Source organism: Epargyreus clarus, unplaced genomic scaffold, assembly GCF_041222505.1.
Source record: "Epargyreus clarus isolate Ecla_fem2 unplaced genomic scaffold, WU_Ecla_fem_2.2 ptg000004l, whole genome shotgun sequence".
In the NCBI taxonomy this organism is placed as follows: Eukaryota; Metazoa; Arthropoda; class Insecta; order Lepidoptera; family Hesperiidae; genus Epargyreus; species Epargyreus clarus.
This window is the reverse complement of record NW_027332212.1, coordinates 14,338,413-14,363,336: the sequence shown is the minus strand read 5'-3', so window position 1 is coordinate 14,363,336 and position 24,924 is coordinate 14,338,413. Positions and strand designations below refer to the sequence as shown.

At 36.6% G+C, this 24,924-nt stretch overlaps 2 protein-coding genes across 4 annotated transcripts; one reads left to right on the top strand and one right to left on the bottom strand.

Annotated features, from left to right (window-relative positions):
- Positions 1 to 72: 72 nt before the first annotated feature.
- On the top strand, positions 73 to 23,572 carry ksr (kinase suppressor of ras). 3 transcript variants are annotated; one of them, XM_073093495.1, is made up of 18 exons: positions 78 to 555; positions 3,555 to 3,692; positions 4,660 to 4,798; positions 5,325 to 5,435; positions 5,973 to 6,102; positions 6,564 to 6,666; positions 7,257 to 7,480; positions 7,836 to 7,918; positions 8,329 to 8,447; positions 10,771 to 10,927; positions 12,635 to 12,739; positions 13,342 to 13,454; positions 15,856 to 16,032; positions 16,620 to 16,805; positions 17,208 to 17,341; positions 17,856 to 17,987; positions 18,464 to 18,593; positions 19,082 to 23,572. In XM_073093495.1, exons 1-18 carry the CDS (start codon positions 391 to 393, stop codon positions 19,232 to 19,234), a joined length of 2,499 nt encoding a protein of 832 aa, XP_072949596.1. In that variant the 5' UTR covers positions 78 to 390; the 3' UTR covers positions 19,235 to 23,572. The 3 variants fall into 3 exon arrangements, with proteins under 3 accessions (XP_072949595.1, XP_072949594.1, XP_072949596.1); XM_073093494.1 differs by lacking the exons at positions 18,464 to 18,593; positions 19,082 to 23,572 and having other exon boundaries at positions 73 to 555; positions 12,638 to 12,739; positions 15,856 to 16,177; XM_073093493.1 differs by lacking the exons at positions 18,464 to 18,593; positions 19,082 to 23,572 and having other exon boundaries at positions 73 to 555; positions 15,856 to 16,177.
- Positions 23,573 to 23,775: 203 nt separating this feature from the next.
- Positions 23,776 to 24,666, bottom strand: Rrp40 (exosome complex component Rrp40). The gene has a single exon (XM_073093492.1). The coding sequence runs from the start codon at positions 24,539 to 24,541 to the stop codon at positions 23,831 to 23,833; it is 711 nt and encodes a 236-aa protein (XP_072949593.1). The 5' UTR covers positions 24,542 to 24,666; the 3' UTR covers positions 23,776 to 23,830.
- Positions 24,667 to 24,924: the final 258 nt, after the last annotated feature.

The following is a 24,924-nucleotide window of genomic DNA, read 5'->3' as shown; positions in this document are numbered from 1 at the left end:
ACTCACGATGAAATGTTGCCAGTATTTAAATATAAATATTTTATAACCTTATAATATACTGATTATAGTGTAGAGTTTTACAAAATACTTTAAAAATAACTACGTAACTAAGGCAATGTGATTTTTCTTTTATGTGTTAAGATTAGCGTTAAAAGTAACATTGAAAAATGTGTGTGCAAGGCATTATAATGGGATCCGGCTTTCATTCCAATGATCCGACATTGCAGAGGCAAAGACAAAAATATAGATTTTCTTCGGACATGGCCGCTGTATCGGCAATACAACACCTGCAATGTTTTGTATATTCATATTCATTTTTTATAATGAATAAAGTGTTTTTTACCTATAAGTAGTGATTAGCGGATTGCGTACAGTACTGTGATATTTGTAATGGATGCAGACAGCGAATACGAAATAAAGAGAGCCCGTGATGCAATTCAGATGATAGAGACCATTCAATCGATGATCGACGTTTCGGCGGATAGACTCGAGGGTTTGAGGACCCAGTGCTCTACGAGCGCCGAGCTGACGCAGCAGGAGATCAGGACATTGGAGGTAAGGGCTCAGGGGTGGGTGTTTCAGCGGCGTAGATGTTTGGTAACAGATAGTATGCCCTTGATTTAGCAAGGCCCGTCTCTCAAGGACTGCTGGGCTCAAGGATGTCGGTAAATAGTTCATTGCCGTTGTAGAAAGTGAGTAGCGCGCAGTCGCCTTGACGCCGCACTGGTCAGTATTACGAATTTACGATACGATGTAATCGTATGTGGGACCTGACTGTTGCATGCTGATCTAGATTTTAGTTTTAAATCATTTCGAGCTACCTAAACGTCAATATCATGCCTTGTTGAAATGTTTTATAAATTTATAGAATCATTGACTTAATTTATAATAAGTCACAGTTACATTACACACAAACTGTGAATTTAGAATTCTACAATTTTTTTATAAGAAACTTACAACTATATTCTATACTGCTAGTAAAGCATAGTTTGAACAACATATGTTTTGGATTCTTACTATTATACCATTCTATTTGTGTCTTAATTCCTTCTAACAAGCATACTAAGTTTGTCCTGCCACTGAGTTTAACTAAATTATGTTTTTGTTATATAATATGATAAATTATTTTCATTTACTCCTGGGGTCCTGGTATATATAGCTTAGTAACTGTAAGTTAATCACACATTGAAATAACAAGCCTGAGTAACTTTTTTCATATAACTTCACATATATGTTTCACTTCACATACTTACATATATGTTATACTTCACATATATTTCTACTTAAGTAGAAATAGCAGAAAGGTACATGGGCCATCTGATGTGAAGTTTTTACATTTATAACTAACCAAACTCTTGATTTATTAGTGTGACTAATAGTATCCTCAAAAATCCTATGGAAAAGGGAGTATTAATCCAAGTCATTAACATAAGAGGACTTCTATGTCCATTATTTTTATCCCTTTGACACTAGTTGACTGCTTTTTATAAGAAACAAACAAATGGTTAAGATATGCAAAGCATCTTTATATGGAAACAGCAAATTAGAATATTATCCTCCAATTTTGCTGGAATGTGTCAATTTCTTTTTTATGCAATACTAAAGAATAGTCTATCAAAAGCTTTATGAAAAGTTAAGACAAGTTTTAACTATTTATACTAACTAAAGAAATAATTGTTTTCTTATGAGTATAGCAAGATGGAAAGATCAAATTTCAATAATGGTTACTTGGGATTTTTCAGCAGTACATAAGGGAAGAGTAGTTTGCTTAACTTTATAGTTTCTCTCTTAAAATTTGGAAAATAGCTACCATTATTTTCTAAATCAATAAAGCCTAAAACATTTGATTCAGAAGAACAAAAGTTTCTACTCTAAAACTTACTCTAAAATTTTTTCTATGGTTTGTAGTGGGCAGGCCTGTTCTAAAATTTCTGTAATTATATAAACTTTTTTGAAAGTTATGTGTATTAAAATATAATCAGTTATCACTTGCTTTAATGCAGAAGAAAACATTGTGAGGAAATCCTTAGACTTTTTAAAAAAGTCTTTTAAACTATGTGAAATCTATGAATTTTTCACTGAGAGAAGACCCGTGCCCAGCAGTGGGAAAGCAATGGTTTGACGACAAATTACATAAAGTAGGACAGTGGCTGGCACTGATAAGATATCTTCATCTGCATTGTACGTAATATTTATCTTGTTATGTCACACCAACTTGCCTGACAGAGTTGTAGAGGAAAATTTTGTTTGTTTGTATTTATATAACTGTTTAAACTTATCATATATAATGTATTTGTGATGTTATTCTTTCCTTATTGTAAAAAATATTTGTTATAACAACAAGGATGTTTTTATAGGTCAGTAAATTATAAATGTAGTACTAAATAATTTAAAGGAAAACCTACTATGAAATTATTATGGGCAGGGTCCACCAATTCAATGGTAATTGAGGTATGCAGGCAATAGTCAAGTGCTTATTCACACTTCCCATATTTGGCAATGGTGTCACACTCTATAAAAGGATGGGGTTTTGCTTTTTATCATAGCTTTCAGTTTGTTTATAAATTTATGATCATAGTCAAGTTTATTTTTTTATTTATTATCAATGAGAAAGAGAGATTTGGAAGGTGTAGAACACTTTGTGGGTGGACTTTGGAGACACCATGGCCACACATATGCTTGCCTAATTCAAGTTTTGAGAGTTGCTGTTCTAGTTTGAAGGGTATGGTAAGAAACACAGACTTGGAGGCATTCTATCTTAGTCTTCAGTGGTGACAATGCATATATGGACCATATCAATTAGCACTCTAACCTAGTCATGGAACAGTGATCAGTTGGCTGAATGCTTGTTTGCTCCATCTATATCACTAAAGAAATCTACACAATGTCACAAATAACTCATACTGTATGCAACATTCCATTGCAGATAAATCAGTGAGTAGTTGAGTGTTTACTAACAAATCAATCCTATAATCAGGCGACAGTAATAAAACAATTAGCCACTCAGAGATCAATAGAGCTGTTTGCAAATGACTCATGCTGTGCTTGTATTTATAGCGTATGTCTGTCTGATTAGTATTGTGTATGGGAGTTATAATATTTGTCAACACATATTTCTGCTTAACAACGGTAGTGTTAAGCACTGCTGTGTTCTGGGTTGAAGGGAGACATACCTTTCCGAGGCATTCCAGCTCAGTCCTCAGAAGTAGTGGCACATCTGTGGCCGTCTTCAGATAGGAATATCTATTCCTATCTGGGGTTGATTACAAATGTCCATGGGCGGCAGTAGCCAGTTAGCATCAAGTGGTCTGCATGCTCGTCTGCTACTCCTATATTATAAAAAAAATATCTCCTATTATTTAAGGAATATATATTTTTTATGAAAAATATTAAGACAATATTGCTTTGAAGGGGTCATATTTCAAAGAGCATCAAATAACTGGACATGAATTTGCTGTAGTCAACTATTCATATTCTTCGGTGTAATATTAAAAAATACTTTGCATTTTGGAGGTAAAAACAACATACATAGCTAACTTTGTTGATATTTCCAGGGCAAGTTGGTGAAGCACTTCTCCCGTCAGCTGGTGATTAAGGCGCGGTTCGGCGAGGAACTGCAGCGGGAGCTCGGCGACGTGCCGTGCCTCGCGCTATGGCTCAGGGTCGTCGGGCTCAGTCAGGACGCTATAGACGTGAGGATATTTATAATCTATGTATTTATTTAATGACGTGCATCGTCGATGTAAGAAGGAAAGAAAAAACTTTACTTCGAAAATATATATTTTCAATCAAATCTTCTTTTCCAAAAGCGTCCGAAAAATATCCATCACCATCCATGCGCAGTTGCGGAGCCGCAACTCGTGTAGAGTATGAAGATGTAGGAAAATCGCAGTCTCGTGGGTTTTAAATTAAAATAACTATCGGCGACGCGTGCAGAGGCGACTGAAAATCGCTTCGTGCGTTCTCACTCCCACTGCCCAATAACTAACTTGTATAAGAACAGCGTGATACATAATGTAGTACGTTCGCACTAAGGTCGTCGGAGGCCCGGGGCGGGAAACTTGAATGGGGAGGACCCCAGTGTTTAAAAGTATATTTGATTTTACAAAATTACAAATGTCTTAAGACTTATTCACCGACAAATACGTATGATGTCGGCGAGCTTTTGATTCGCTGACTTATACGCATTTCCCAGATTGATTGGTTCTGATGACCTTTTTTTTTGCTAGTTAGCAGTTAGGATCGAGCGCCCGGTGTGTACCGCCCCTTCAGCCCCTCTTTAGTCCGCTAGAGGTTCTAGGCCTGCCTTATTGTCAGACTAGTTAGTAGTGGTCATCACTACAATGTTTTAAATAAATTTAAAAACGCATATCATGAGCACCCATAATAAAATGTCTCAATTCCGCGATAATCTTATACATATATAAAATTCTCGTGTCACAATGTTAGTTACAGTACTCCGCCGAAACGGCTTTACCGATTTTCACCAAATTTTATATGCATATTCAGTAGGGCTGAGAATCGGCTCCTATCTATCTTTCATGCCCCTAAGTGATAAGCGTTGTGCACCCTTAACATTTTTTTATTTATATGGCAACACAACGTTAGCCAGGTCAGCTAGTTTTAGTCTAAAATCATACAATATTAATATGATTGCAGGCGATATGTTCCCGCGTGGCGACGCTGGAGGCGCTCCGGGAGCGCGCGGAGCACGAGCTGCGCGCGCTGCTGGCGGGCGCGCGCGACGAGGAGGTCCGCCGCCTGTGCCGGGCGATGCAGCGACTGAGGTCCTATACAGGTGGGTTTTATATTTTTTGTTTTTTGACCTTGCACAATCGACATATCTCAGTGATCACATATACGCATGTACATATGTGGTCAAGATTCGATCCTTGATGAGATAGATAACTAAGTGATAAATTCCAAATACATAATTATCTGTTATGACTTATGAGTCCTATGTAACAACTAGTACTAAAAGTGACAACCTTGTGAAACGAAATTGCACCAGTGCTTAAATTTTGTTGCCTATTTAACCACCCATGGCCAGTTCATCACATACCTATACTAAAAAATGCCACAAGGGTAACATGAGCAGGATATATGAAAAAAATACAAAGTAATTGAATAAAATACATGCATGTCTGTATGAAAGCGAAAGTTTAAATTGTAATTTGTTACGAAGTTACGCTAACAGGAATACTTTAAGTACTAACTAAGAATACTTTAAGACCTATCTTTGCAATACATTGAAGCTAAAATGTATTCGTAAGACATTTTTATTGTTATTCTGTGTGTAAATGACATACGATGTATCGTCGCAGAGGCGTTGGCGCGCGGTGAGGGCGCGGCGGAGCTGCCGCTGTACTGGGACTCGTGGGAGCGGCACGCGCGCGGCTCACCACGGAACCGCGACGAGCGGAACCATAAGAAAGGTATATTATGTACGCCGTTATTATGTTTTTTTTTATATTATAATGCGGGATGTTATTGACTTGCAGTGGGGATGATTTCAAAAATTGTGCTTGAATGTTATCATGGTTGCCTTGTTACCCTCGAGGTAAAAAAGATTTGCTGTAATGATTTTTTTTGGGGACTGGAGTACAAAATAACCCTACATGTTAATGCTACATCTCTTAGGATCAAATCTCTTGTCTTTTGCTATCATAAACGTATCAGAAACGATATTTCATGATAAGTTAGAAAAGTCTTGCTTATAATATTAATTTGACACGCAAATAATTCTGGATTCGATCAGCGGCTAGGCAATCAAACTGATTAATAATTAAATATTGTACTTTACTCTGTATTTTTGTGTCCATTCAACGGATGTCTTGTTACAAATTGTCTCACACTACCAAATTAGAAGTACGTATTGTGGGGCTACGAGTGTAAAATTCTATTACAGTATTATTAATTAATTTATTTAATTAAATTTAAGTAAAATATTAAATGTTTGCACCATATTCCAGGCGGCAAGTCCCCCACGACGCCGGTGTCGAAGCGCAAGCAGGCGGCGCACCTGCCCGCGCCCGCCGCTCTAACAAAGTCCCGTTCGCACGAGTCTCAGCTTTCAGTTAGGCCAGACGCTTCGGATCTTAGGTATGAAACATACTAACGGACTTTGTGTCTAAGTTCAAAAAAAGTGTTATAAAAATAGTCATTTGCAGTACAGACTCACTCAGTAATCTCATGTCTAGTCGTGCAATTACGTATTATTTTAAAATAGTAATTTGCCAGAGGCAGACTAAATATTATCAATACCATATCGTGTTATACAATTTCGCAAAAAATATGCTAGAAAAAAATATATATATTCTAAAAACTTTGTCTTTTGCTATCCCTTATTGCTTTCCGCTACTGACCCTTATCATCTTGGTTATCTATGGCAAATTTGGCAATAATCGTAATTTCCATTCAGCCAACTTAATTTTCAGTATAGCTTGGTATACAGTAACAAGAAAATAATTTAACAATTATTTTATTTTCTTATAATTGTTCTTTTCAGCAATATAAATTATAATTTGAATTTAACATGTGTTCGTTTTGTTATAACGTTTCAGTGATAATAGTCAATCGTCAGTAGTAGCGGAGGGCAGTCCGCCCGCATCTCCCCGGGAACCCGAGCCCGACCACACGCCGCAACGAGTCCATCATAACAATGTCGTAAGTAGAGCATCATATAGTGTAAAAGTAATTTAAGATGTACACTCCGCGCCAAATTGCCAGTCCGCTCCGTAGAGTTGCGCGCAGGTTTAGTTAGCATATACTTCGTAAAGTAAGGGCACACTAACGCAGCTATGTACCGTGGGCGAGAGCGGGCAGCGGACAGGTGCCAGGAGGGTCCCGCGCTGTCTTACCCCGCTAATATCTGCAATTTGCAATTGCGACGCAACTCGTTCTTATATTCGGAGGGGACTAACAGATTGGCGCGGACTATACTTACTTAAATATGTTCGATCGATGTACTAAAAAATGTGATAGTAGGTCGACGACGTTAGTAGAACGTACCTTAATAAGATTCGAGTATTTCGTGTTCATTTTAATGATATACTAAATATAATGTTATTATTTGTGTTATGTACGTTTTAGAAAAACGATTAAATTGTGCCTTTTAATTTATGGGGCAAATTCTAGATTTTGACTTATAGTAAAAGTACATTATGTAGTATGTTAAGTAAGTATGTTAGAGTACTTCACTTTCGCATATTGTTTAAAAAATTTACCCATTTGTTAAGTTCTTCTAATTTTCACAGCACAACCAACACCTCCACTACAACGCGGTGCAGGGCTCCGCCCCGGGCGGGGGCGCTCCGCGGTCGCCACGCACGCCCACGTACGGCGGACGATGCATGGCGCACGACATCGCGCACCGCTTCACGAAGACCTTCAACATGATCGCTACGTGCGACTACTGCGACAAGCAGATGCTGTTCGGCTCCGGGCTCAAGTGCAAGGAGTGCAAGTTCAAGTGTCACAGGTGGGTGTCAAGTGCCAATCCTACATACCTACGATTGACTATATTAACGAGTCGCGTCGCAATAGCAAATTGTAGATATTAGCGGGACGGCACCATCTGCTGCACGCTCTCGCCCGCGGGGACATAGTTGCGTTAGTGTGGCGTTACTGTTGCTATGGAGTATATTATGGAGTGTATTCGACCGTATTGGCTCTCTGACTACACCTGCGCGTAACTTCAGAGCGGACTAGAAGTTAGACTAGTAAATATGTTTGCTATACATAGCATGTAATTTTTTTTGTATATATTGGTGCTTTTATTTAGCAAAGTTAATTTATATTAAAAAAAATATCATTTTTGTGTTTCTTTTTTGCAGGGATTGTGAAAGTAAAGTTCCTCCTTCGTGCGGTCTACCTCCAGAGTTTGTGGTGGCTTTCAAAGAAAAGTTTCACAAAGACGGTATGTGTTTATTTTATAATATAGGAGTAGCAGACGAGCATGCAGTTCACACGATGGTTAGTAGATACTGCCGCTCAGACATCTGTAATCAATCCCAGGTTTCTACTGACTCAATTAGATTCTTACCTGAGGTTGGCCACAGATGCTCTGCTACCCCCTGAGAACTGAGCTGGAACGCCTCGGAAAAGTATGTCTCCTTTACCACAGCCTTCAAACCAGAACACAGCAGCGCTCATCACTACTGTTATTAGGCTGAAAAAGGTTCTACAACCTTTAAATCAGTAAATCAGCTGGTATTAACATCCTTCCACCGGACTGCGTGACGCTGCCTCCCCATTCCAATGAAACTGCACTATCACTGCTCAAATTGTTAAATTAATGTTAATTGATATTAAATTCGTTCTGCCCAGGCGGTTACTACACGGGCTCGGTGAGCTCCCGCGCCGGGTTCTTCTCGTCGCTGACGCCGAAGCGGCGCGCGCGCGTGCCCGCCGCCCCGCACCCCGCGCACGCCGCGCACCCCTACACCGTGAGTGTACACGGTTTTATATATTTTCACCCTTTTGATACTATATGGGAAACTGGGGACACTTGATCCCCCCTTTTGTTTTTTGACCACTATTTGGTAAATATTGATCCGATTTTAGATATATTGGTACTAAAATACGTGGAATTTCATTGGCTATACTAAGTATAAAAGCTAAAGATATCGGTATATAAATTTTGTAACCAGCCCACGAAAACTTTATAAAGGGAATGATATCATATCTCCCATATATATGTCTGACATGATCCCCCCCCCCCCCCCCCCCTATGGAACACTTGATCCTGAGGGAAAAAGGTCTCCTATATTTTCATATGATACTCTTAGAGACCAGAAATGGGAAAAGGATAAAAACAAAAGAATCACGTTTACACAAGTAAATTACTGTTTGATTTTGTCAACAAAAATACAAAAATGAAAACAACTAACTAAATATTAAAGGTAAAGAAATTGACAAATATGAATTTAAACACTAATTTTAAATAATTATCAGAGTTTAGGTAATTTAGCTAGTCAAACGGGCAGAACTTCCGCTCTCTGCAGGGCTTGCTGGCGAAAAAGACTCCTAAACTGCGCACTTGGTCGCTTCTCTTTTTTTTCTTCTTTTTTTTTTTTAGGCATCATTCTATTACCGGTCTTTATGTGTCATTCAGCCAATAATACCATAATGAAAAAAAATATGTTAAAATTGATTTATCATTGATTTATTTGGTTAGTAGATAAAATAGAAACAACAACAACAACATATCCACTGTTTTGATAAATCACATATACGAGTAACTATGTTTTCAGCTAACATTACTTAATGTTCTTATTATCACAGAATCTTATGGTTGATATTTTTTTCCTGCACCTTCTTTGAACCCTGAAATTATTCAAAAATAAACATTAGTGGATGCTTGATGCGGGGGGATCATATCTCCCATAAGAAAGTGTACCAAGTGTACCCTAGCTGTACTGTGGTTATAAAAAGATATTGTAAAAAAATCGACTACCATTAACACTATTCTATGAAACAGACGTTTAAAAACATAGATAATGAATAGTGTAAAAGTGTTATTTACCCAAAATAAGTTTACTAACCAATTATTTAATCAAAATGAAAACTTACGAAAAATATTTTCCTGCGACACGAAACACACAATCATCCACCATCTGCTTAAATATCAAATTGGACAAGAGTACCAAGTTTAGAAAGTTATAACTTATCATAGATAACCAATGTTGCCACACTAAAATCATATAGTGTTCACAGAAGCTCTGTAAATCCAGTGTACCAAGTCTCCCGTAAGGATCAAGTGTCCCCAGTTTCCCCAATGTATAGTTTTATAAATAATCCAAGCAGTTGTATCAAACTTACTGTTGTTGGCATTTTTTTTTTTAATTGCAAACAAACATGCTGGCCACTATGGTATAGTATGCTGTATGTATGTATGTATGGTATAGTATGCTGTATGTAGTAAGCGGTATGCTAAAATACCGGATGGTAAGTGGCTACCGCCATCCTTGGACATCTATAATCCACCCCAAATAAGATTAGAGTCCTACCTGAGGTGGGACACAGATGCTTTAGTACCCCTGAGGTGCATCTCCTCGTTTTTCGAATGTACTATTCACTGTTTTAACTCATTTTATTAATTTGAATAAAAATTTAAATTTCATTTTTTTTTCAAACATGACGTTGCAATGAAATAGTCGGAAAAAAATTAATATAACATATAACTTGTGTTACTGCATATGAGATTACACTCACACCATTATTACTACATACACTACACTATAAATACTACTATTATTACTGTATGCTACGAATGTTTGCTCAAGAATCTTCGGGTGTTACGCGCGCGGTCAGCGAGCGCCGCTTGTTGCGGCTGGCCGCTCCACTACGCACAGATACGCCCCGCAGCAGTGAGCATGGGCTGCTGATTACGAATCCATCCTTCCATCAGCCTTAAGATCCACTGCTGGACAAATGCCTCCACTAATTGGCGCCACTTTAACTAGTGTTGTGCCCCTTGAGTGATAATTTGTTTATAATCAAATTAAATTCTAGACATATAGAAAAAACGTCCAAGGTTACTTTTAGAAAAGTTGATGACACTGTACACCATAGAGTTTATTTTTAAAACATCTCAAAGTCTCAATTCGCACATGGTTAGCGTGGTGGTCTACAGCCTAAACCATTTTCACTCTCAGAGGAGGCCTTTATCTAGCAGCAGGATGTTAATGGGTTGACGACGACGCTTTCTATATCTACATTGCTACTACTATATCTATACTACTAACCCAAGACATTGTTCGTGCACAGGGCGGTCCGGACTCCTCGTCGAACACGTCGTCGTGCAACAGCTCGACGCCGTCGTCGCCCGCGCTGCCGCCCGCCACGCCGCAGCCGCACCACCTGGCGCACCACCCGCCGCACGTGGCGCACCTGCCGCCCGCCAAGCAGCAGTTCCACTTCCCGGGTACGTGGCCACGCTTGCAGGGCGCCGGGGCGGCTGCAGGCGGACTGTCGCCGTGCAACAGCGACGGCGTCGTCTGCTGTTCCAGTTCCCGGGTTTGTGTATCGGTGTCTCTGTATGTCGGTATCGATATTTATATACAGGTAAATTTTTCAATTGTATGTGGATGACGAATTCCGGTACCTTAAAGGTAAGCAAAATTTTCTGAAAGGGGTTACGAGAGCTGCACAGACTTACATTATTAGATTTTTTAAAGATATTTTTTTATACCCTTATATCGAGCGAGGTTATTTTGAAAAAAAAAAACAACACCCTGTGATTGTCAATCATAGGATAGTCTCATTTGTAAGAATTGAGGGAAGTAATGATAAATTAATTTTTGGAGTTTACTCCTTAAGAAACGATTTGAGTTATAAGGCCCGGTACGGAAATTTTATGAGGAGTAAAATCAAGTGTAACACGAAAAGTTGAGGCGTAACGGTAACCAAAATATGAATCAAGAGTGCTTTTATTAATTTAAAATACAGTAAGTTCAAATCCCATATGAAAGTAATTATTACAATAAAAATAATTAGCAATATATAAAACATTAAAACGTCATTAACTAATTTGTTTACATTTTTGCATAAATTAAGTTATAGGTTTGATCATTTATAAACACTGAAAAATATGAACATTGGCGCCATAATATGATTAACAATCTTTTATGAACGTTTTTAAAGAAGAGTAACATATAAAATCAGTAAGCAATTGAATAAGATATAATATTAGCAAAATAAGTTTTTAACATAAAGAGGCTTTTGTAACTTACTGATATATTAATTTAACTTATAAAAATGGATGCATTATTGATCAGCACCATCTATCAACGATAAACGGGCAAAATCAAAACAGTTTTATTTAATATTTATTACAGAATTATTGCTAATGAATTATGTTCAAAATAAGTTATATAAAATTAGCAATACGTTTTAAATGAATTCTAGAATTATAAAACATTCAGAAACAATCCAAATTACATATAATAACATGTTTATTGAGTCTCATATAAATTTCATCCGTAAATTGCAACAAGGATATTTTATAGATGGCAAAGAAATTATTATTATTAAGTTTTAAGTTATAAAACGTTTAACATTGTTTTAAATATAAATAATTATATTATATTAAAATTTACTTTAATATAAACAATTATATTAAGTTACCATTATAATATTTGGAACCAAAATACATAGATTGATAAACTTGCAAACTTACAATTTATAAAACTTGCCACTAGATGGTGCTATTTTATATTATTTTGTAACATACTTTATGTAATACGCATTATTGAAGTAATATAAATAATCCGAATAATTACAGATATATGTTTGTTTCTCTTATCATTTTAGCAGATGCGTTCATTTACCTACCCTTTTTTCTATTCGATATATATCATAATTATCATTCGTAAGGAGTAAACTCCAATCGTGCGTCGTAGCTGACACACACACATTTTTTTTAGAAGAGGATAATTTTAAAATAACTTCAATTTTTAATAGATAGGTACAAACATTTTAATACTACCCATATTGATAAAATACATATTCTATACACAAATTATGCTGTAATTGTAAGTTATTATAAATTCTACTACAAATAATTTAATTTTACAGTTACATTCCAAAGAATAAAAAAGTACGAGAATTAAAATGTAGTTGTTGTTGTCAGAAGTGAAAACGCCGGTGTCCAGTCCGAACCACACGCTGGTGATACAGTCGCCGGCGAGGGTCGCGCCCGACGGCAAGGACGAAATGTCCTCCAGCATGAAGAGCGGTAAGTGTGTTAAATTGTAGCGAGAAGAGCTAATTAAGAGTAATAAACTATAAACTAGCATTAGACATAGTTAATTTAATCTTGTTAAGTATAGTTATATAGTAATATAGTTATATTGATGGTAGGATATCAATAATCGCCTGTTAATCGCTTGTACTATGTAACTATACGATATTTAATAACCAGTGTAGAAAGATGAAACTACTACTATCTATTAATATATAATTAATTTACTAGAAATATAATATGTACATGTAATAGAATATTTACCTAAATTATAATTATCCATATTGTATAGCTTTTGGAACAAATTTCCTTCGTGTTCAAAGGGGGCGTAATCGGCTGCGACACCATTCTTACTATTGCAGTTGTTTACGAATGTACAAATTGTGAAAATGTTTACTGTGTCAATGAAATCTTTAAATGTTTATCTCACTATACTTTTTTTCTTTCTGCCTCTACTATCTAACGATACGATCTGCCTACGTTGAAATTATCTAACTATACTATCTGCTGTGTGCTACCACTACTATCTAACTCTACAATCTACCTAGTTTACTAAAAGGCTATCTTAAACGTAGTATGTTTATATGTGCACGCAGAGCGTTCCCGGCGCGTGTCGCTGAGCAGCGCGGGCGGCGAGGGCGCGGGCGCGCCGCGCGCGGACTCGCTGGAGCTCGGCGCGCACGACTCGCGCTGGCCGCGACAGAACAGCGTCAGTATACATACTCGTACTACTACTAATACTACTGCTACTACTGCTACTACTGCTACTGCTACTGCTACTACTACTACTACTACTACTAGCTATTGTAGAAATATTAAAAAGTCGTTACTACATTGTCATGAAAAATATTGAAGCTGGATAGGACAGAGTGGGTTCGTTTATATAAGCGACCTTAAAGACTGACACGGCCTTTTTTTTCGTGGGGAAACCCGTCATGGGTTCCTCTAAGTGCGGGGGGGGGGGGGGCAGCTTAGTGGATATGCCGGACTCCTATCGGCTAAAACCCCACGTTATTCCTGCGCTAGTAACACTCTTTCGCAGTCCCGACGGAGCCTGATATCTCGTATTTACAAGAGACAATCGACAATATAACATTTAAAATGAAATGAAATATATTTATTTTTATAGGCCTACAGTAGCACTTACAAATCGTGAATTATAAATGTTACAATTTATTTTTCATATACTACTACCGTAGCATACGTTATCATATATTTTTAATTTTTTTTTTGGGATCACCAATTTTAAAAGTATCTGCTGCGGCCCTTAGTACTACTGATATGATTATAAATTGTGAATATAAAATGTCCAGTGTGAACTTTATAATTGTTTACGTATAGCTATAGGTATGTTTTATATCATAAAACGTTACAAATAATACACATAAGAAGAAGTTAACAAAATATGATATACTTATGTCTGTTTAATAATAACTTGAACCAACAACGCCTCAATTAATCACTTCATTAATACTCTAACACGAACAACATTTTCAACAAAGCGTGTTATATACATTGAAAATTGGCAAGTAACTTAAATGCAATGATCACATAAGTTTCGCAATGTAACGCGCGTATCGGTACGCCCTCGCAGCATCCGGTCGCGACACTGTCAGATAACATAGCGTGATGACTCTGTGATTCACATGTGCTATTTATATAAACGCTAGTTAGCTAATTAACCAGGACTTTACGATTAAATGTCTTTTAATAGTTTTTTGCCAAACTATTTTTTTATGATGTAGGTTATTATTATTATAGTACACACGTACGTTTAAATAAATATATTTGTTTAATAAATAGCCCATCTCATAAATATATGCTATCAATCACATACAGAATTAGTTGTTTAGTTCGTCTAAAGTAAGGACAAACAAACAGACTCGCCTTTATATTTCGATTTAAAAGAATGTTTTTTTTTTTTTAAACACCAACATCTTTACATGGTTTTTACGTCGTAGATAATAAAAATAACTTATTGTAATTTTGTACATATGTTTAAGTATATTCAAGGATTATATTAACAACGTACATACAATTATGTATGCATATCATACACACGATTTAGTGATTTCCCTAAACTACCACGTAGCGAAATATTTTTCGAAGTCATCAGTTTTCTTTTTTTTTAATTCGAATGCACAAACACCAACTTTTAATATGAAAACAGTAGCAACAACTAGTGCAGTCTCGTCTATAAACGAAGAGACAACAGTAGTTCATTCATTAGCACCGACGGACGTTTTTATTTGTTTGTAAACGTGATGACGAACACTAATAAAACGTTCATTCACTCGCTCTCCCTTTGACTTAATTACTCGGTCGCTACTGCCCTTCGTAGTACTTAAACGATTAGTTTTCTTTTGTACTTAACATAGTAATCTTTGTAAAAAGTGGACTATGTGTATACTTGGCGAAATATTTTTAAATTTTTGATAAAATGATTTTTGTGGCGGAATTAACACTTATTATTTTTGTGTGGTGATATATTTGTGTCGAAATTAATTTAAACAGTGACAATGAGTACTTTTCTACATCGAAGGAGGTTGTTTGAGGAAGTGCGTGTTTTTAATATTTTATTTCGTTCAATTTTATTATTATTTGATTTTTTCCATGTTTACTTCGAAAAACTATTTTTCATATTTTCTTACAAAATATTACTGTCAAATGTAAGTAATGGGTACATGATTAATACTTACATGAGTCATTGAAATTTAGTTCTCTTGCTTGGGTAGCAACTCTTCCTAGTTATTGTATTAGTCACCCATACTTGTGTGGGGGAAGGTGGGCACAAAATATGTCAAGTCATCAGCTTTTGTAAATTATGATAGCTGTGACGTATTTTATAAATTAAAATCAAGATTTAATCAGAATTTCTAATACTAAAATGATCTTGTTAATTTGACAAGACATGTTTAAGATTAAGTTAAGGAAACGTACCTAGTGTGGACGGACTGGACTATGTGATGAAGATATGAGCCTTCCTTCTTCCGTATATGTGTCAAAACGTATCGTTTTGAAGACCAAAGTGGCCAAAATGGTTCACGTTGTATGTTCCCTTACAAGTTCTAGACATCCTATATGTATTCAATTTTCATTTATCTCCTCAGCTGTCCATGAAGGAGTGGGACATACCGTACGACGAGCTGAAGCTGTTCGAGGTGATAGGCGCCGGGCGGTTCGGCACCGTGTACCGCGGCAGCTGGCACGGCGCCGTCGCGGTGAAGCTGCTGCACGTGCACGCGCACCCGGACCACTGCGCGCCGCTCGACACCTTCAAGCACGAGGTACGACACGTGCCCGCCGGCGGTGAGACGGCAGGTGTTCGGCACCGTGCACCGCGGCAGCTGGCACGGCGCCGTCGCGGTGAAGCTGCTGCACGTGCACGCGCACCCGGACCACTGCGCGCCGCTCGACACCTTCAAGCACGAGGTACGACACGTGCCCGCCGGCGGTGAGACGGCAGGTGTTCGGCACCGTGTACCGCGGCAGCTGATAACATAATCGTCAAGTTCATCATCTTAATTGTCATCATCTTCATAGCAATCATATTCTTTATCACAATCGTTATCATCATGATTAGCATCATTGTCATCATTATCAACGTCATTATCAATTATAGATTTTTCTCCTACTGCTGGACACAGGTGTACCTTTAGCGTGTATAGGTAAGTTGACGATAATCCCCCTTTATGCGCGTAGGAGACCAAGGGCCGTCGCGTCGTATTCCTCATTACTGAGGGTCGTGATCCCCACATGATGGAGTTATTTTCTTTTGGATGATGTCGCGCCGTCTACGCCTATCCGCTACATGGAGAAGTGAAGTTAAATAATTCCGTGAACCTTTTATTGACACCATTTTCACGTCCCCCAGGTGGCGACGTTCCGCAAGACCCGCCACGAGAACCTCGTGCTGTTCATGGGCGCGTGCATGAAGCCGCCGCGGCTCGCGATCGTCACCTCGCTCTGCAAGGGCATGACGCTCTACACACACATCCACCTGCGCAAGGACAAGTTCACCGCGAACAAGAGCGTCATAGTCGCGCAGCAGATATCACAGGTGGGTGGAATACACATTAGATTTTTTTAGCAGACCAGCATGCAGTCCACCTGATGGTAAGTGGCTACTGCCGCCCATGGACATATAGAATAAGATATTGATATCTGAGGTCGGCCATAGATGCGCCGCTACCCCCGAGGACTAAGCCGGAACGTCTCGGAAAAATATGGAAAAGTATGTCGTGTATATTCTGCCACATAACAGCAGCGCTTCGCTGCTGTTATGTGGCAGAATTCGGTGTGACGGTGGTGCCACAGGAACCGAACCACAAAGGGTTCTACCACCTTAAGTGATTTATAATAATGCTAAATTTGCGTTGCTGAAAACATCATTTTATAGATAAGTTTTTTTGGATAAGTGTAAGTAAATAAAGAAGATTCCGTAATATTATAAATATTTCAGGGTATGGGCTACCTGCACGCGCGGGGTATCATCCACAAGGACCTGAAGACGAAGAACATATTCCTGGAGAACGGCAAGGTGGTCATCACGGACTTTGGCCTCTTCAGTGTCACCAAGCTTTGTTTTGGTAACAAGTAAGTTTATTTTGGTATCTTATTTTGTGTAGTACATACTTATTATATATTTTTTTGGAATTTCAGATTTACGTAATAAGCCTCCTGAGGTTAGTTGATGCCTATAATATTAGAGGTACCTATTATTAAATTAAGTTTCTCTCTAGATGTAGGATAGTACTACTCCAAAAACTATATGGACACTTGGAACATATAGGTTTTGAGATATTTATTTTATGATCTAATTAGAACGGCCGAAGCCACTTACTATATGATTTAATATGGCTATACTGTCTTTAGACAAAATGGCCACTGAACTGTTTATTCGTGGGTGAGAAATGTAATATAGTACAATAATATAATTCCACAGAGAATAGGTTATTTTGTACGTAAACTCAGTGAATATTCACTTATTTGGCCTTGGCCCTGGACACAATTTGATGTAATTTGTATTATTTATTACGCCTGAATCAACATAGCAACTCACCCAATCCGACATAGGAGGCAAGTTTATAAGTGAGTGGTGTTGTTCCAGTGCTCGCGGTGACAGCCTGGGCATCCCGCCGGGCTGGCTGTGCTACCTGGCGCCCGAGGTGGTCCGCGCGCTGCGCCCGCACGCCTCGCTGCATCTACCCTTCTCGAAGGCCACCGATGTTTACGCTTTCGGGTATGATATTCATCATCACTGTTATTACTCTCCTCATCATTATTATCAATTTCATTATTGTCATCATCATTATTTTGAAGGTGGTAGAAACCTGTATAGTAAGACTCTGGAGACATCACCGCTACACCTTTTTTTTTACTTTAAAACGAATGTTGCTGCTGTGTTCCTTTTTTTAAGAGTTAGTAAAGTGAGTTTAGTAATGAGGAGAAATTATATAAGGCACTTACAATTTAGTCCTCAGGAGTAGCACACCTGGCCGACTTTTGTTACGACTCCAGATAGAAGGAGTTGATTAAAGATGATCATGGGAGGCATTGGCAACTTACCATCAATTAGACTGCTCATTTCCTACATCTCTAATTTTGAAGACTCTTGAAATAAGAAAATACATATACACGCGCTTTTCTTTCGATGCGCGCGTGCATCTGTGTGCAAAACATGTGTAAATTATGTATTAAGTTTTGTATTGCTTATAGAACGGTGTGGTACGAGTTGCTGTGCGGGGAGTATCCCTTCAAGGGGCAGCCACCAGAGGCTATAATCTGGCAGGTGGGCAAGGGCGTGAAGCAGTCGCTGGCGAACATGCAAGCGTCTAGGGATATCAAGGTATGAAAATAATATATTATTCTATTTACCATGATTAATTTAATTATAATGTCATTTACATCATATGAATCTTATATTCAAGAATTCTATTAAGATTGCGAAAATTTTATTAAAATTCATATTTTGTCTAGTATTTGTTTTCTTAACATGCGTTTTTTTAATTGGCTTCAAAAAAGGAGTATGCAATATGTATGTATGTAAACTTGTATGTCCGCGATTTACTCAGAAACTACTGATTCAATTTGGATGGAGTTTTCGTTATTTTAAGTTTCATTATTCATTAGCGTGATTGTTAAAATTTAAATTATGGATATTTACAGATAGTATTCAATCAGCTTTCGAAAATAATTTTGACCATGATTGTTACAAGTTTCAACTGAAGAAAAATAGACATATTTTTAGTTACATTATAACCGTTACATTTCTATATTTTAGTAAAAAAATTACTCGTCTCATGTTAATGTGTATGATCCTTTTAATATGGTCAGGACATCCTGATGCTGTGCTGGTCGTACCGCTGGAGCGAGCGGCCGGACTTCCCGCACCTGCTGTCCACGCTGGAGAAGCTGCCGCGCAAGCGCCTCGCGCGCTCGCCCTCGCACCCCGTGCACCTCTCGCGCTCCGCCGACTCCGTCTTCTGAGACCGAGCACCGAGTATGCATAGAGTGGCGTGCGTGTAGGACGCTTGGCCACGCTTGCAAGAAAGTAACCTCATGAGCGGTGGCCCTTACTGAACCGTAACTATACGAATATGCCACGAAAACGCCCACGTAAATGGTGTTCTAAATTATTAAATGTTATCTTAAAATCCAAAATAGGCACAATCTTTGGTATTATAATAATGGCTCAAAAATTGCGTACATGAACTTGAACGTACATGAACTTGCTTCAGACAGCGTAATTCTGAACTGGACGTAAATGCTTGTATCTACTTTCAGTTTACAAAACCCTTTACGTTATTTACAAATAGACGAATTTTAAATCTTTTCTAAGAAAAAAAGTAATGATAATTGGGAAATGTTCAAACTTGACGGGGCTCATTAAGTTTTAAAATTTTCCATTTTACTTGAACCTATAAAATTGCAACCATCTGAATATAATTTGTATAAAACTGTTTTGCTTACCGTAGTAGAAAACAATTTAGCTATATGAGTATCATACATTGCAATAATAAATAAATGCATTTCCAAAAAACTCATAATCGGATTACTGAATTACTTGTGAGCCGAATTCTGTGGGCCACCGCTCGCCTCAACACGAAAGACTGTCGACATTTGTAAGGTCAACAAAAAAACATTATCGATGTAAATATGTATTAGCGGTTTTGAATTTGTCACTATACTAGTTATAGTTTCCAAAATGTCAATACTAACGCTGTTGTGACGGACTGGGTAGACTGTGTGCTTTAGTGCTAATATCGATGTTATATTAATTTTAAATTAGCAGTATAATTCTAATATTACAACCCAGGTTTAAGGCACAGCTATGTGGCTGTACTGTGGTAGTACCATATTTATTTGTACCGTATAAAGCAGGGTTAATAACAACTGGTGTGGTAAGGGACATACTAATATGTTGCGTTCCAACTTATTTCTTAGTAGTATTGGCACATATGTGGCCGATTTCAGGTAGGTCTTCAATTTATGTGGGGTTGATTATATGGATGGGTTGATATTACAGGTGATGCATTCCACCTGTAATATCATTCATTCGCTAATTCTGTACAAAATAGATATATGTGATGCAATAAATCTTCAACTTATTTGTAGTAACTCATCTATGATTGACTTCATGTAGGACTCCTATCTGTATTTGAAGTTGGTCACAGATGGCCTGCAATTGACACTTATAAAATCATTTACTTTCAGGATATTCTTTATTGTAAGTTTAGTATGACAATATTTCAATTATTATATAATTAGTAAATTATTGCAAAAAAAAGAATTAAACCAACATTAGTACTAAACCAGTCTACCCAGTACGCGCAATATTATATTTAGAATTATAATTGTTATATTTTTTCATATAACAAACGGGTTTTCGCTACTTAGTGTAACATAAATAGTTTGTAACTAAATATAAAGTACGATCGCTTCGTAACGTTTAATGTAAACTTAATTGTATTATGACTATTGTGAGCAGGTCTTGATCTCTTATTTGATAAATTAAATTATATTTTCGTATTTTAAAAAATTGAACTTATGGGAAGTTGACTGTGTTGTTGAATAAAATTATTAATAGATAAATATGTAAATATTGTATAGTGTTACGATATGCTGTGATGTGTGCGTCGGGGGCATTGGTTTTTATTGTTAAAATAACAAAAAAAGAAGATATATAAAACCCATTTAAGTCTGTCATTTGTTAAAACAGTCTTAGAGATCTCTTGTTGATAAGTAGTCACTGTTATTTTTAACATTTAGGAATTGGTAAGGGATTCAAAATTAAGTTACAAGTAATTATATAATTAACTCCTTTAAAAGTCCTATGTCATAACGTTCAGGGTATGACGTATAATGTAGTTACAATTTCGCACTTAGGTGAGTTGTGAGCTGGTGGAATGGCGAAGCATACATTCAAGTGCACGCCCGTACCGCGATATCGAATTTATAAAAGATAAATAAAGATGAATAATAAAGATCAATGACCTCGACGTTTGAAGATTCAGACTTATACTAGGCTAAGAGTTAACACTTTTAATACTACAGCTTACAGTTCCCAGATATCGATAACTTTTATTAATATAATACGTCAATGACCTTAAAATGTAAATATCGACACAGTGACTGAAATAGATTAAAAACTGTACAGTCTGCGAATATCGATAAATGTATAGGAATGTAAATTTGTCGCCATCTTGTCGACGAGAGGGAACAAGATGGCGGCCATTGTAAATGTTTCGAGTGTTTGTAAATAATGGAACATTCCTTTTCAAGTAGTGCATTGGAGTTTTAGAACTTTGATACTTAAATTGCATGTAGTATTAGTCCTGCAATCTTTTAACTAATTATTGATACTGTATAAAATATATTTTTTTAATTTCATATAAAAACATGTTTACGTTACGATACTATAAAAAGAAAATGAATAAAAAAATATATGTCGAAGTAATGTTTCATAGTATTTATCGGCGTCAAATTATTACTATCCCACTGCTGGGCACAGGTAAGAGTGGTTAACGCCATTGTCTGCCACTCTAGCGATGTGGGGATTGGTATTCTTCACTCGCCCATAAGTTTTTTTTAAAGGACTGTTTAAAAATACTTTTAGATTTCTTTCGATATATTATTTGAAACATGACGGAAATGTGTGTCACAAGTATATAGTCTGCAGGACTAGTATGTATGTTTGTATGTTGTTTTGAAATTTCCCACTTTTTATGATGTATTATGAGGCTTGTCGTTTTTCCCATTTAATATTGATATTTCAACTGATTCATTTTGAAAATTGTATTAGTTGGTTGACCAATGTCAAATATTCTCAAATTTTATTCCAAAATTACTTATTTATCTTATTACTGGCAATTTTCGGAAATAATACTATTGGCAAGAATTTGTTTAACGGTTTATTTCAGTGAAACATCAAAAACAACACAGCAAAGATATTTTCGAATAATATTAATTTTACTTAATCAAAATAATGCAGATTCAGTTGAAAAATCAAAAATAATTTTCATTATTATAAACTTAAAAAAATATAAAAAAAAACCTGGTCACACATTCATTTTATGTCTAATAGAATATAACTGATAACAGTTACATTGTTATTTTATTATTTACTAAATTATTATTAAATAATACACGAAATTTTATTCTGGTCACTGAACTCCTATTAAATGGATAATTAGTTGTTGTATATGATAATCGAGTTTCCGGTGTGACGCCACAGTATTTGTATATAGTGTGAGTGGCGAACCTTGTTTTGTGAAATTGTATAATATAATATTTATTTGGATTCAGTCAGGGGCTCAGATTCTACACCTAGCTATGAGAAAACTAAACTATTATTATAATATACATAAAATATACTGCATCATTGCTCTAGCAGAGAAAACATCATTGCTCTGCCCACATTGTCATAGCCAACTGCTTTCGATTTGAGAGAAGAAATGGTCTTCATAATTTCATCCACAGCATACTGCATGGTCAATGACTCCTCATTTAGTAGAAGTACTCAATGTACTTTGTATAAAACCTCAATGTGAAGTGCTATTCTGTGACTTCATAATCTCGAAAACTGAATCTGTTCAGGAAATATAAATAATAATAAATTCTCGTTCTTTACGTCAGCGAAGGTGGCGCCGCCGTTTCGAATGTGGGGATGAGATGCACTATAATGTATTCTGCGAATGGCATAGTGGTAGCTTAGTAAACAGAGTTACACTGGTTTTTATATACTATAACACTTAATTTTAGTTGTCAGAACAGCCGTGGCTGGGAAATAACAAAATTCGAATATGTATAGTTATTTTACAGAATAGCACTTCTTAGTCAATCAGGAGGATTAACATTGCTGTTAATGGTTGTAACATTTCAGTGTTAACATAGGTAAAACTATCAGTTATTCTGATAACCAATTTCCAAGTTAATATTGAAATTTATTGATCCCAGATTTCAGATCAGAACATAGAGGTAAGATAATTTCAAATGCGGATTACTTGCAAAGTGCTTGACAAAATTAGGTTTAGTTCAAAAGCGCTTTGAATACATTATTTCAGGATTATATGTGACTAGTAATTGTAAATTACCAATTCCTGGTATGAAGATTTTAATATCATTTTATAATAAACACTGTTATCAGTCAACAGAAAATTTTACCGAATATTTGCTATTCATGAGCATGAGCAACGCAATGAAATCTTATAGCTGGAGTATAGGTCTGTGGCTAGATGTGTAAGTCAGTTGTAGTTTTACATATGTATGAGATTTTTAAGGACTAGGTTAGTTGCATTTGCCAAAATAAATCTTCAATCACTGTTATTTTATGGTGTTTTATTAATAATTCCTTGGGTACAAAAATGTATTATTTATCAAAGTTATTTCAGCCTTTGGTTGGTTTAATATTCCTAATAAAACCTTAAAAAAGAAATAATCAGTTGTGTTTTACCACAATTAAGTACTTTAGTACTTGCCAAAGGATTTTTTCACACATAATTTCTAGGGGTAGTTTAAAAATAAAAAAGTATTTTTCCAATTCATGTATTGAGTCCATATACCTCTTATTTTAAAAACACATTGCTATGACACATGTCCAGCAAGTATGGTAGCTATATTTGTGCACATACTCTTAATTTCCTCATTGCTCAAGAATTCTGCACCAAGTATGGCATTACCTAATGCTAATGTCTCCCTTGAAGACTTAGCTTTAATCCAGATTCTTCCATTCATGCCAGCAGCCATTTCAAAGGGCCACTCATTTTTCAGCGAGTTTAGAAGTTGACAGTTTGGGTTCAATATCTTTCTGATAAGATTCAGTGAGCATTTAAATAAGAAGCCATCTGTCAGAACACCCAACCGTCCTTTAAGCCCGCGGGAATCTACGCACAGAAGTTCGGGCTCCATGTCTTTTCCCGCCACTAATACTTTAGCATATAAAACGTCGCCTGTTTGTACTTCCGGTCTGTTCTTCTTTGTAGCGCCTTCGAATGAGAGATACGATATGGTTGCAGGGCAGCTACCTCCAATATCTACGCGAAAATTGTCTCCCGACTTTTGAGTTACTACACCGATGACGTTTTCGCCTCTCGATGGTATATACCTTTTCTGATAACTGTCTATCCAGTATGTGTTGGGATTACGTTTTCTCAATACACCAGCCTTCGTGACATAGACAGCGTCAGGTTCTTTGCGAAGTCCAGGCCCCAGGATCACTTTCCCCTTTTCTCCGGCGGCCACAATCTCATCCGAGAAGTCGCCTGGTAGCACAACATCGCCTATTGATACCTTCATTGCTTTATAACCAACAATTATACCATGAGTAGTATATAAAATAAAAAGTAGTATTGTATATTTAAGAAAAATCGCGTAGTATTGGTTAAAGACATTAAAATTTAGCGAAACGTGAACTTGACAAGTAATGACAAGACGATGACAATTGACATTGACAGTCAAATACTAAAACGTATTTATATTCTATTTGCTAAATACATCAGTTTAGAAACATGTACTCACGTTTTTTAATATGTATCTTTAGTCATTTCTGACCTTCAAGATTCAATGATAGTCTTTATCTTCCATTAATAATATTAGAAAAATACAGAACATTGTAAAATTATAGAAATTTCACAAATAATGAAAATCATTTTTATAACTTCTCACCATTCCCACATGAT

Coding starts and splice junctions, on each gene's coding strand:
- ksr (XM_073093495.1), top strand. CDS start 391: ATGGATGCAGACAGCGAATACGAAATAAAGAGAGCCCGTGATGCAATT. Junction 4,799..5,324: donor GCGACTGAGGTCCTATACAG/GTGGGTTTTATA, acceptor GTATCGTCGCAG/AGGCGTTGGCGCGCGGTGAG. Junction 16,033..16,619: donor TCGACACCTTCAAGCACGAG/GTACGACACGTG, acceptor CACGTCCCCCAG/GTGGCGACGTTCCGCAAGAC.
- Rrp40 (XM_073093492.1), bottom strand. CDS start 24,541: ATGAAGGTATCAATAGGCGATGTTGTGCTACCAGGCGACTTCTCGGAT.